At 40.8% G+C, this 12,300-nt stretch overlaps 1 protein-coding gene across 5 annotated transcripts; it reads right to left on the reverse strand.

Moving 5' to 3' along the window:
* Positions 1-1,719: 1,719 nt before the first annotated feature.
* Positions 1,720-12,300, reverse strand: hhatla (hedgehog acyltransferase like, a). Of its 5 annotated transcripts, XM_061797422.1 has the most exons (13): positions 12,104-12,300; positions 11,213-11,325; positions 10,338-10,405; positions 10,140-10,253; positions 7,878-7,898; positions 7,457-7,651; positions 6,355-6,564; positions 4,765-4,936; positions 3,920-4,064; positions 3,818-3,853; positions 3,529-3,730; positions 3,189-3,330; positions 1,720-2,700 (listed from the first exon to the last, which is right to left on the reverse strand). In XM_061797422.1, the coding sequence occupies exons 2-13, from the start codon at positions 11,316-11,318 to the stop codon at positions 2,558-2,560; spliced, it is 1,554 nt and encodes a 517-aa protein (XP_061653406.1). In that variant the 5' UTR covers positions 11,319-11,325; positions 12,104-12,300; the 3' UTR covers positions 1,720-2,557. The 5 variants fall into 5 exon arrangements, with proteins under 5 accessions (XP_061653406.1, XP_061653407.1, XP_061653410.1 ...); XM_061797423.1 differs by lacking the exon at positions 7,878-7,898; XM_061797426.1 differs by lacking the exons at positions 10,338-10,405; positions 11,213-11,325; positions 12,104-12,300 and having other exon boundaries at positions 7,883-7,898; positions 10,140-10,241.

Below are 12,300 nucleotides of genomic sequence, written 5' to 3' on the forward strand. Positions count from 1 at the left end.
CTTTCACCACGCGGATCCCCACAAACAGCTGAACGCTGAAGAGTGGGGAGAGCATGTTATATAGAGCTTAATAGCTCATCAGGCTGTTTTTTTTATGCAATTCACACAGCCTACATGACCTTAAGGAAAAACAGTCATGTAGGGTGTGTACAGGAAGAATACTATCGGTACACTGAACCAGGTCTTGGAAGACAATTGGTACAAAATAACTGTAGGTTTCATTACCGCTATCATTTCTATGAGAAGTGGGACTAGTTATTGGAGATACTGTATGTGTGTCTCTTTCCGGGACAATAATGAGGTGGCCTTGAGCAAGGTGCCAAAACCCCAAATTCTTTAGGATCGTAAACACATGAGCTATGTTATTGCATTGTAACCTAACAGTTGAAATAAACATTAGATCTTTAATATATATATATATATATTTTTTTTTTTATTTGAGAAAGGTCATGGTTATGTCCACATTTCTGAACACCCCTTTGGAAATATTTCAACAACAGATCTTCTCATCAGATGCTCTGCATGTATTGAACTGCGTGTATGAACTATTAAAATCTGTCCGAAGAAAAAAGATTTTTGTTACCAAACCCCTTTTTTTTTTTTTTTTTACAGTAACCTGAACAATAATTGAACTATTATCCTCGACTTCTGATTTCAAAACTAGTTATCCGTCAATTGATTGTTTATGTGTGATAATATGATGAGATGATGAAACATTTCTAGGGTTGCACGGTCATACCGGCCTTTTGAGGGAAACCATAACTACACAATGTGTTCTGTGACGAAAAATTGAGTTTGACACCTCTGCTCGAAAGTAATTTCTATGTGGTGTTTCTTTGTGATGTTGATATATGATTGCTTATATGTCCCTTGTTGCACGGCAAATTTCTCCTAAGGGAGACAAACAAAGAGAAACATTGAACCTTGAAACACGCCGAGCTGCCCCATTACCCTAATATGGCTCCCTTGCTTGCAAGTGTGTGAAATCATTGCCTGTGTGATGCAAGCAACATGAGGATTAAACAGCAGAGTGTAAAATGAGTTCCCCTTCAGGAACATCAAAAAGGAACAATGATGACGATTCTAAATCGTATTTTCAATTTGCAGCATTGACGTGGAAGCCCAAAATTGAATTTTTTTTTAGGGGGGAGGAAAGACCTTTCAGGATGATGCAATGTGACTGCAGACTATACTGTCAATAATTTTAGAACATATGTTTTTTTTTTGTACAATCAATCAGATGTTGTATTATAAATAAAAGGGTGAATGACACAAAGTTTAGTTCTAATACAATTAGGTAATTTTATAGAACCCACATAAAGGGACTTAAATGTGACTGATCTATGTGCTGTTCAAATGTGAGCTTTGTTAAAAATGCATTCAAAATACACCAAATACTAATTGTTGACAGATGTGTTATCTGTCACAGCAACAGCAATAACTGGAGAAGGAGGCAGAGGGCAACTAAGTTCAGAGTCACCAGAGGAGAAGAACAGATTTAATAAGCATTGGTTTGTCTGGCCTTTAAAGGTTCCGTTTAATGTTATTGTGTGAGCGTAACAATACTAAGCTCATTTGTCTAAACCAGGCCATCGTGTGGTGATAGAAGGCAACGGCTCACTCAGTGACATAACGTCAACAATTTAACAGATCGAATTCTAGCACTTTGAAGACGGTGCTCTCTGAGCAACACCTGCATCCCGATTTAACTCGTTGTGCTCCAATAAACAGATCATTTCTGGGTGGAACAAGACTTTATTTTCCTTTCGATTAAAGGTCCTGTAGAGAAAAGGCAATGTAAACGTGAGGGTAGCACAGCAGCTTTTGGGCACAGGTAGAAAAGGCAACAATGCCCTTCATTGAAAGGAAAGAGGTTTGCAGAAAAGTCACTCCTGCAATCACTTCCCGTTGTTATAACAGTGGCTGTCTTTTTCCGGTGGGGACAGGACACTTTCAACAAGATCCAACACATTCTTGGTCGATATTACTAAGCATTATGGCCTGTATCGTGCCTTGAGTCTTTGGAACAAATATAAATAAATACAATTAGCTGCATGCAATGTGGAGGACTCCACAGCACCGTTTATGTTTATTCTTGCTTCATTGCACTCCATTAGTGGCAACACGGTTTCACGTTTAGCCCTTAAAACATTGTGTCGGTTAAAGTGTAAGACATTTTCCGATGAAATACAAATCCTCAGATATTATCGTCACAGTTATAACTAAACAGATCCTTGAATTTGAGGGAAATAAAGAATAACTGGAAACAAGTACAAACACTCAGTGGTTGTTCCATTAAATACTGTGCGCTCATTCATTATTACCTCATTCAAACTATAATTAACATACTTACACTTTGCAATGTTTGGGTCTTTGTGCCAAAGATGGCGATAATTATCACCTGGAAGTGCACTTGAGGAAACATCTGACAAACGATAGCAAAAACACTGAATTGTGACCAATGTACTCTAAGTCACAACCTGGCTGTTACGGTCTGGTTCTGTTTTGAAGGCTGCAGATGTATCAAATATTAGGGAGCATTGACTTGGACGTCTGTTTATTCTGCCTTTTCTTTGCCACCATCTAGTGGTTTAACTGGCTGCACATCCTCCTGCAGTGCTTGCTGTCTTTCATGCTCTTTGACAAGTTGTACTCCACAGTAGGTCACCAATAACACAGAGAGTGTGGAGAGGGGAAAACCTGAAAAGAAAAAAGTCAATGTTACAGAATAGTGTGTCAATCATTTACACACACGCACCACATACATGCAGCCTCGTGGGGACACACTGCAGCTTTTCGCAAAGGAGACTGCAGTATTAAAGTTTCTTGGCTGGATTATTTAATCGGTTAGCAACACAAGTCAAAAAGAAAGACTTGGGCAGCTCTCAGGACAAATCAAGGGTAAACACATACTGTATGCCGGCGGTGTCCTACACGCGGACGGCTGCATGGCTGGGCTTCGAAAACACACCACCAATGTTACCGTTCTCACCGGGTCGTCACATAAATTGATCTTTTGTATTTTTAATTGATTGTACATTCCAAAAAAATACAAAATCAAACCGGTAATATTTTGTGTTTGGCAATACTCCATCATGAATCGACCATGCTAGCAATGTAGCAGAGTGTGAGTGCCTTTGCCAGCTCTGGAAATAGGACCGTAAAGGGATTGGGCAGAGTTTCCCTACCTTTGAAAATCAGCCTTCTTCCAACCAGTTTGGCAAATTCCAAACTGTTCAGGGAAAGAACATTGTAGAGGATGATGGCCCAGAAATTGGCAGCGTTGAACAAACCTCGGATCCTGCGTGACATGGCTTCACCCATAAAACCCTACATGAACGAGTATAGTAAGTGGCATTTAGTTCACACTTCATGAGTACACCCAGCGACGTTGTAAGTGGGGTAAGAGTTGACCATTGTAAGGGCCCACGACTGACAGGAGGGACCCAAATCCCGGGAAGCGACCCAAATGTCATGCAATATATATTGGTTGTGGGTTTGAATGGTTTGTGGGATTATGTTTCTCACCTCTATGGTAGAAAATGGCGGAAAAGAGAAGAACTTGCCCACCCAAAGCTCAAAGTTGAGGCCAAAGCAGTTAAAAAAGGACCAGATATAAACCAGTTCACATGGGCCAAGCCATAGGGTGGTGATAGCAAAGGTGCTCGTGGTGGCCAGGAGCTCCTTGAAGACTTTATCGTGATCTCCACCAATGTAGTCATAAACATACCTGAGAAATATCCGATTATGAAGTCATTCGATGATGGGATCAAACATGAATCTGTGTTAGTCAGAGGGCTTTTAGTGAAATACTTACTTGCATAGCCAGTCATTGATGCCTCTGTCAAAGTGCCTAAAAAGTAAAAATACATTTAACAACAGTCCTCTTCCAATTCTGGATCCAACATGAAATACTCACGTCTCAGCGAAGACATATAGCATTGTGATACACTTTGGAGGCTGAGGAGGGTCTAGGTGGTCCAGTGTTGCCACTGTGTTAATCACTCCAAACATCACGGCTGATTTTAACCAGTCATACAGCAGGTTGGAGTAAGACAGTCCAGCTGCAAAGGTAAACACAAGGGAATGTCCTCTAAAATCCTATTTCTATTTCATGTAAAATAAATAAAGGAAAGAATAACAATGAACAGTAAGCAATAGTTACAGTAAATATCAACAGTAGAAGTGGGTAGTTCTTATTCTAATAATTGATCAATTAAAGAGCAGAAACATAATAACCTCTGCCAAAGAAGTACTAAAATCCTTGTGGTCACCAGTCAATCTGAGCACACACACAACCATTCACACTCACAGTACACCAACAATCACTGAATGGGACTCAGTCCCATGCTGGTTGTGCATCAGCAATGCATCCCATCCATCCATCCATCCATCCATCGGTAGTCTCTACCACTAATCCTGTACAGTTACGGGCAGCTGGACCCTATCCTGAGTGTCATCAGGCGAAATGCAGACTACACCCTGCATCGGTCGGCACAGCACACATATTGAGACACACAAGCGTTCAGAGTCGCATTCACAACGTCACTGAGCCCTGAACCCATGCAGCCTGCACAGAAGTCAGGTGAATGTCTCAATACACATTTTATTTTATTTGATTTGATTTTCATTGTTCCCAAAATCAGTCAAATGAAAAATATACCATTATTATTTGCTAAGGACTTCAATGCAGGGTGATGCCTCAACCGCTGTATACCAACAAACAAGAAAGTATGTTTAAAATCACATAAAGAGCCCACTCACCTAGACACCAGTCAGAAAGTTTGGTTACCAGCTTCATGTCACTGGGGATTGTCAAGATGTAGAGATAGTGGAAGAAGACATCCACCATCAGAATTATCGCCAGGTGCAACACAGCCTTGGTAGTGATGTTCCACATCTCCCTCTCCTTGCGGGTTAGCTTGGTGCTGTTTGCCTGTGGTATCAGACAAATGCTGTTATGAACCACCAATCGATGTTCAGTGGAAGAAAGGCCAGATGAGGTCCCATTCACTTACATGGAGACATATTGAATATGAACTACTAGAAGGCAGACCACTAAGAGCAATTTCAGTATACAGTACAGGTACAAAAACACTTCGACATCTACAGAAAGTGTAAGATTTTGTCAAATGTCAGGGGTTTTGGGGACACTTTACTGCAAAATGGTGCTCTCATGCAGCAGACGTATTTGGACAATGGCAGATTTTATATTATTTTGTCTTTATACAGTTGTGGTCAGATCTTTACATACACACATCATGAACAAGTGTCATAATTATTTTGGGCTTTTAATGATTTATTTGACCTCACAGTTCTGAGGACAAATCTGGCTTCGCCTGTGCGGAGTTTGCATGTTCTCCCCCGTGCCTGCGTGGGTTTTCTCCGGTTACTCCGGTTTCCTCCCACATCCCAAAAACATGGGTGGTAGGTTAATTGAAGACTCTATTGAAGGCAGGTGTGCTAACCAGTCGGCCGACGTGCCGCCTAACAATCGGTACAATGTTTGAAAAATCAACTTTGACTCCTCAAAACATACTTCTTGCCAAATAGCTCAATCTTTGTCTTGTCTGACGATAAAACTTTTGTTCAGAAGCATTTTGCTTGGACAGCTGCAAATTTCAGTCAAGCATGATTTTGAAGCACCCGATCAGTCCTATTTTTTTTTTTTAACTGCTCTTGTTTAAAAGTAGCTCAGAAAAAAAAACACTTTCCCAAATCTTGTATGTAATCCTCCTTCAGTGTTTACGGAGTTTCTTGGTCTTTTCCATTGTTCTGACAATTCTTTAATCCGATGATTGCTGCCAAAAGTGCTGCCCAACAAATCCTTTTGATGTTAGCAAAGAGAAACTACCAGCTGTAGTATTATCATATTTTTTAATTCTTGGATGAAAATAATTTCATGTCCATGATTCCCAGATGTCTGAAGCTGATTTCAACCGCCATTTTTTTTCTTCCTTGTTGCTGCTTGTTTGTGATCAGTGGCGTGCAAAGGGTGGCGGGCATGCTAACGGGTTTGGGGGGCAGCAGCAACTTCGATCGGCACGCACCGCCCCCAACCCCACGTTGTCGACAAACCGTTTATACACTTCATGTATGGTGAAGGAAGTGGTGCACATGGACAAATACTTCAAAAACAGAGTTTTGTTGCTGCTGTTTGATAATGACCCTCATCATACTACCAAAGCTACTCAAGACTTTTTGAAGGCGAAGCAATGGAATAGTCTTCAAAATCATTGTCACTGTCATTGTTCCAATACTTCTCGACACAACTGTAACTCCTACCCTAAAACATAAAAACCTTAACGTTAACCTGTTTTGTGAACACATCCACTCAACTCGACAAAACATTACCTGGGTGTGATACTTGTCAAAAGTCATGACCGGTCCGAAGAAGAAGAAGGGGAGGTAGAAGTTGTATTTCAGCAGGTCACAGAAAGTGTAGTTGCCGTCTGTCTTCTCACAGTTCTCCAAAGCGAAGCTCATACAGCGCATGATGGTGAAGCCGCAACCTCCGTAAAAGAGGATGTCTTGCAGGTCAAATGAGCCAGTCACCAATGTTTCCTGCACGTGTCAGGAGTAATTATAGGATGGATTTGTGTACTGTAAGGTCATTAAAAACATCGTTAAATAGGTTAAGTACTTAAGGAAGGGAGAATACTCACCAGTGACGCCAGTAACGAATTACTTGCGTTACGCCAAAATGGCTGCCATTTTGAGTAAAGAGCAATGTAATGCGTTATTGCCTACACATTTAAGAACATAGTCATGCTGTCATGTGTGTTTGTGTGTGTGTGGAAGGAATCGGGTAAAGCAATGAGCTATTAACAAACTCTTGAATGCAAACAAAATGAGTACAGTTGGCCGTAATCACGCTTTTAAAACAACAAAATGAACTTGTGCGGTAGCCACTATTCTGTCTTTTGCCTCTCGGGTAACGCAACGACCACTTTACAAGTGAATGGAATATCAATGAGGGGGTTTTGACCCAAAGACACCACTGGACTGACAATGACCCCTCGGCCAGGCGGCTCGACAGCTCTCCCCCTTTTTTTGCATTCCAAAAGAATGATTCCATACGTGGCATGCCTCTAAATTGGAACATAAATAGTTGAGTCTTCCACACAAACACTGGCTCGTGCGTCCTTACTAAATGCCTTGTTGCATGAACTGATGAAGCCTGCTCGGAGGGGTGGACCGATGTCATATTGAACCCTCTGGATGAGGAATGGGATGTCACTTAATTTCTTAATGCTCTTTTCGTACTGTGGCTAAGTAATATTACTGCCACTCGGCAGCTACTGAAAGTCACTAAATATTACTTGAAATCTAAATTAGCTACTTCAAGTCATCAGAAAAGTAAAGAAGACAATGATACTTAAAATTTCAAATAATCAATAAAGTAACAAAGTTACCAGTACTTTGTCAAGTTAACTGTGGCAACATTGATACTCACCTGCCAGGAGTTATAGGGCTCCAGCTTGATTGAGGCTAGTGTGGCCAGGCCTGCAGCAAAGCACATCCATTTCATCTTGATCATGGCGACGCTGTACAGTATGATGCAATGAGAGAGAACTAAAGCCATGAAGGTCCAGCCCATCGTGACCAGGACCGCCAAACCACCGTACACACAGAAGATGTATGATCTGTGCTGTGGGGAAAGAGGAGTCACTATTACATTGATGCAATGACTTGATCTTTGTATTTTTATGACTTATTGTAGTTTAACAAATGAAGAATGCTGTTAGTGCCAGAAGAAAAACGTCGTCTACCACAATGGACAAGTGTTTAGATAGTGAGTAAAGCACGGCTAAGTGAGTCAAATGAAACAACACAAGTGCAAAGATGACAAACATTCACAAGTTTATTAAGGTTACCTTACATCCATCAACACCAATCTTCATTGTCAGCATGAAACAAGACAGAAAACATGTTTAAAACACTATGTTTTAAATATGACGGATTTCAATGAATTGCAATGATTTTATTCTGTACAACTAAAATGAAACTCAACTCAGTGACATTCAGCCAATTCTCATGCATCTAGTCAATACATATTGATGCCTGCAACACATTCCAAAAAAGCTGGTGCAGGGGGAGCAAAAGAAAAAAAAACACCTGTTTGGAACATTCCACAGGTGAATAGGTTCATTGAAAACAGGTGAGTGTCATGATTGAGTATAAAAGGAACATTCCCGAAAGGCTCAGTTGTTCACAAGCAACGATAGGGCGAGGTTCACCACTTTGTGAACAGCTCTGTGAGCAAATAGTCCAGTAGTTTAAGAACAACGTTTCTCAACGTGCAATTGCAAGGAATTCAGGGATTTCATCATCAACGGTCCAACATATCACCAACAGATTTAGGCAATCTAAATAAATCTCTGCATGTAAGCAGCTAGGCCGAAAACCAACATTCAAAGCCTATGACTTTCGATCCCTCACGCGGCACTGCAATAAAAACCAGCATCATTACGTGCAGAATATTGCTACCATGTCAAAGACAAAACCATTGTCAGTTAACGTCGCTACATCTACAAATGCAAGTTAAAACTCTACAATGGAAAGTGAAAGTCATATATCAACAACACCCAGAAACGCCACCAGCCGGCTTCTCTGGGCCCAAGCTCCTCTGATATGGACTGATGCAAAGTGGGCTGTGGTCTGACGAGTCCACATTTCAAATTTCTTTTCCTCCGGGCCAAAGAAGAAAAGGACCATCTGGATTGTTATCAGCACAAAGTTCAAAAGCCAGCATCTGTGATGGTATGGGGATGTGTTAGTGCCAATGACATAGGTAACTTGCACATACTGTGCACCATTAATGCTGAAAGGTACATACAGGTTTTATAGCAACATGTGCTGCCATCCAAGCAACGTCTTTTTCAGGGACGTCCCTGCTCATTTCACCAAGACATTGCCAGGCAACATTCTGCATGTTTTCCAACAGTGTGGCTTCGTAGTAAAAGAGGGCCAGTACCACACTGGCCTGCCAGCAGTCCAGACTCCAGACCTGTCTCCCATTGATAAATGTGTGGCACACTATGAAGCGCAAAATACGACAATGGAGACCTCGGACTGTTGAGCAACTGAAGTTGTACAGCAAGCAGGAATGGGAAAGAATTCCACCTACAAAGCTTCGACAATTAGTGTTTCTTGCACTATACGTTTTTGGTAATTTTATTTAGCTGTCCTTCAATTTTCTGTACTTTATTTTTAAATGTCTTTTTGCTCTTTGTTTTGAAATGCTTTTAATCATGTGAATTACATTGAGTTACCTTGTGTATGAAATACAATCTATAAATCAATTTGCCTTTCCTTACCTTGCCCAGTTTCCTCAATTCCCAAATGCTTGAGTGGTGTTAAAAGGAAAAGTGATGACTACACAATGAACACAATGGTAAACATGCCCCCTTGTCCCAGCTTTTTTGAATGTGTTGCAGGCGTCAAATTCAAAATTTATAAAAACAAAAACAATAAAGTTTAAACAAAAACAATAAAGTTTATCAGTTTGGACATTAAATATATTTTGTTTGTAGTGTATTCAATTTAATTGGTTGAAAAGGATTTGCAAAACATTGTATTCTGTTTTTATTTATGTTTTACACAACATCCCATCTTCATTGGATCTGAGGTTTGTATTTCAACTGGAATCAAGTAAATGAAACAAAATCTAATTATTTGCAATGCCCAATGCCTCCTGTCAGTCATCAATTATCAGTAAGTTGAATGGTAATTATCAATTTAGAGTCTTCAATCAACCTACCACGCATGTTTTTGGGATGTGGGAGAAAACCAGAGTACCCGGAGAAAACCCACACAGGCACAGGGAGAACATGCAAACTCCACACAGGGGGGGCCGGGATTTGAACCCCGGTCCTCAGAACTCTGAGGCAGATGTGCTAACAAGTCATCCACTGTGCCGCTGAATGCCAATTATTCTGTTTGAAATACATTACAATACAACAGAATGGTGGGCTTGAATCTGTCTAGAAACATCTACAACATGCACAAATATTCAATACATATATAAATATATAGTGTACACAAAGAGGCAACTATACCTGCATGCAGTGCCATGCCATGGCAATCCTCATTGTCTCTCGCTATGATACACACATACAGTACACACGTGCATGCACCTTTTGGGCCAGCAAGGTGAAGATCTTGGCAAAAATCACATGACCGGTGAGAGCAAAAAGAATATGATTGCGGAATGTTGAGAACCACATCACCCATTCAAAGTCTGCAACATCCTGTGGAATAGATCATGATTGATTTTTTTAAAACACACAAACACACACACACCCACACAATCCAAGGAGCTCTATATAACTTACCATTTTCCTGCCAAAGTAATACCATCCCGGTTTTACACTTTCCTTGAATGCCTTTCTGCTGACATTCTCTGAATACAGAACACAAATTTGCAGAATAACTACAGAGCAATATGCTGGATGGAAATGTTCAAACCATTGGCGTGAATTTTTTTTTTTTTTGTCTTTTGAAATTGTAATACAATCACATACCAAACCAATGTGTGATGTTGTTTTGAATTGAATTGGTTAGATATAAAGTAGCTATGCAGAGCATTGGCTAACAAGCAAAAGACAGATCTGAAACATCAGCAAAGAGAATTATTTCATTTATTATGCAATTGGGGGATTATTCGGTGACTTTGAAGTGCGAGAGCACTTCAATCAATGTCACAAAATTAGATATTACATAATAGACTCATGGTGATGCCACACTTTTACTTCCAGGATACAGAGTTAGTGTCGCATGAAACCCTCAGCTGTTTAACCAGCCTTATATGAGCATTTCAAAACACAAAATAGAAAAGCTGAAAGGATAGGATAATAATAATGTCTAACACTGAAGCAGAAAAGGTCACTGCACTGACCGTACCATTCATCGCATCACACTCAGGCCATTCAAGTCTGAGTAATGACTTTAACTATTATGCAGAAACAGCTGGCATTGTTTCAGGCTTAACTGTGTGAAAATTGTCAGCTGATTGTAACCGTGAAATTTAATCTGACAGAATTTCATCAAGAGAGTAATTGGGTTATCCTTTAATTGTCCTCATATTAATAGAAAGGTGTACGATGTTAGGAGGGGTGGTGCTTTAAGTCTTCCAACAGTTACTGGATGTGTAGAAGAGTGGACAATAAATGGTGTATTTTGCAATGATACAGTATGCCCGGCCACTCACCGCTTGAAGCCTCAACTATCCAACTGGCAGCCCATGCCAAGGCCCCAGAGAGTACAGCAGTGTAGAGATACAGCTCATATCTGGGGAGACCAGCCTTGATCCCCATGGTGGATCTGCACAGAGGAGGCCTCAGTTAAGCAAAACATCTACCACACAGCATTATGAAGGGTGAATTATGAATGGGAAAATAAAAGGGGGTGTTTTGTGATGTTGATTCATGTATCGCTGTAACCACTGACAAATGACATCACTAAATGAAGTGGGCACATGTGGCGAGTTGTATGCTATATAAATCAATAGTTTCCAGCAACATTTGATCAATACAAGTTAGTAAAAAGAACATTTCAGGCTACTTGGACATAAATGTCATTCACAAACACATGATGATGTTTAAAGGGGTCCAGTTGTTGTTGTCACATCCAGACTTTTCGCAAGTTGACATTGTACTGCTAAGCCTTTAGGAGATGACAGGACAGTGACTTAAATAGGATTGCAGGGCTCTGGCTCCTTGGAATCAGCATGGTCAGCTTTGCAACCTTACCTCTCGCTCCTATTATAGCCCGAGCAGTTGGTGCGCAGCTGCAGTGCTATGTGATCTGAGCTGGCGCTTCTCTTCAATCCACTTAGTAATGACAGGAATGACCAAGAGTGGTGCATCCGTTTGCTGGATTTATTTGTGCATTATTCTCGATCTATTATTATACTTTGTTAAATAAGAGTTGGAAAGAAAAGGATCCTGTGCTGCACAATGCCAAGTTAACATGGTTAAGCAGCAGGAGTGGTGCAAAGTGTCCTGCATACAAAGTGAGAGTAAAATGTTTTACTGCTGTATGTAGAGCTGAGAGCACATAGGGTTGGACTTCATTATTAACTGTACAAAACTTCACTAACCTTGCGTCCGCTCCACACAGCCGATAGAAACCGTCTCCTCGTAATTGAGAAGAAATCAAAGAAAAGGTGGTGGTGGTGGTAGGAGGTTAGATCATCCGCCTTGTGGGGGCTTGCTGCTTGCTTCCTGCATTTGCCAGCCTTGGCCACTCAGGATGTTGCAGAACTCAACGAATGGAGGAGGTAGAGGAGGGAGGAGG

This window comes from Phyllopteryx taeniolatus, chromosome 14, assembly GCF_024500385.1.
Source record: "Phyllopteryx taeniolatus isolate TA_2022b chromosome 14, UOR_Ptae_1.2, whole genome shotgun sequence".
In the NCBI taxonomy this organism is placed as follows: domain Eukaryota; kingdom Metazoa; phylum Chordata; class Actinopteri; order Syngnathiformes; family Syngnathidae; genus Phyllopteryx; species Phyllopteryx taeniolatus.

Bases quoted from the DNA above. Each gene is read 5' to 3' on its own strand.
- hhatla (XM_061797422.1), bottom strand. From the start codon at position 11,318: ATGGGGATCAAGGCTGGTCTCCCCAGATATGAGCTGTATCTCTACACT. The intron at 4,065-4,764 runs GTGAGTGGGCTC...TTACCTTTGCAG, and splicing joins ACTTTCTGACTGGTGTCTAG to CTGGACTGTCTTACTCCAAC. The intron at 2,701-3,188 runs GTAGGGAAACTC...TTTTCTTTTCAG, and splicing joins AAGAAGGCTGATTTTCAAAG to GTTTTCCCCTCTCCACACTC.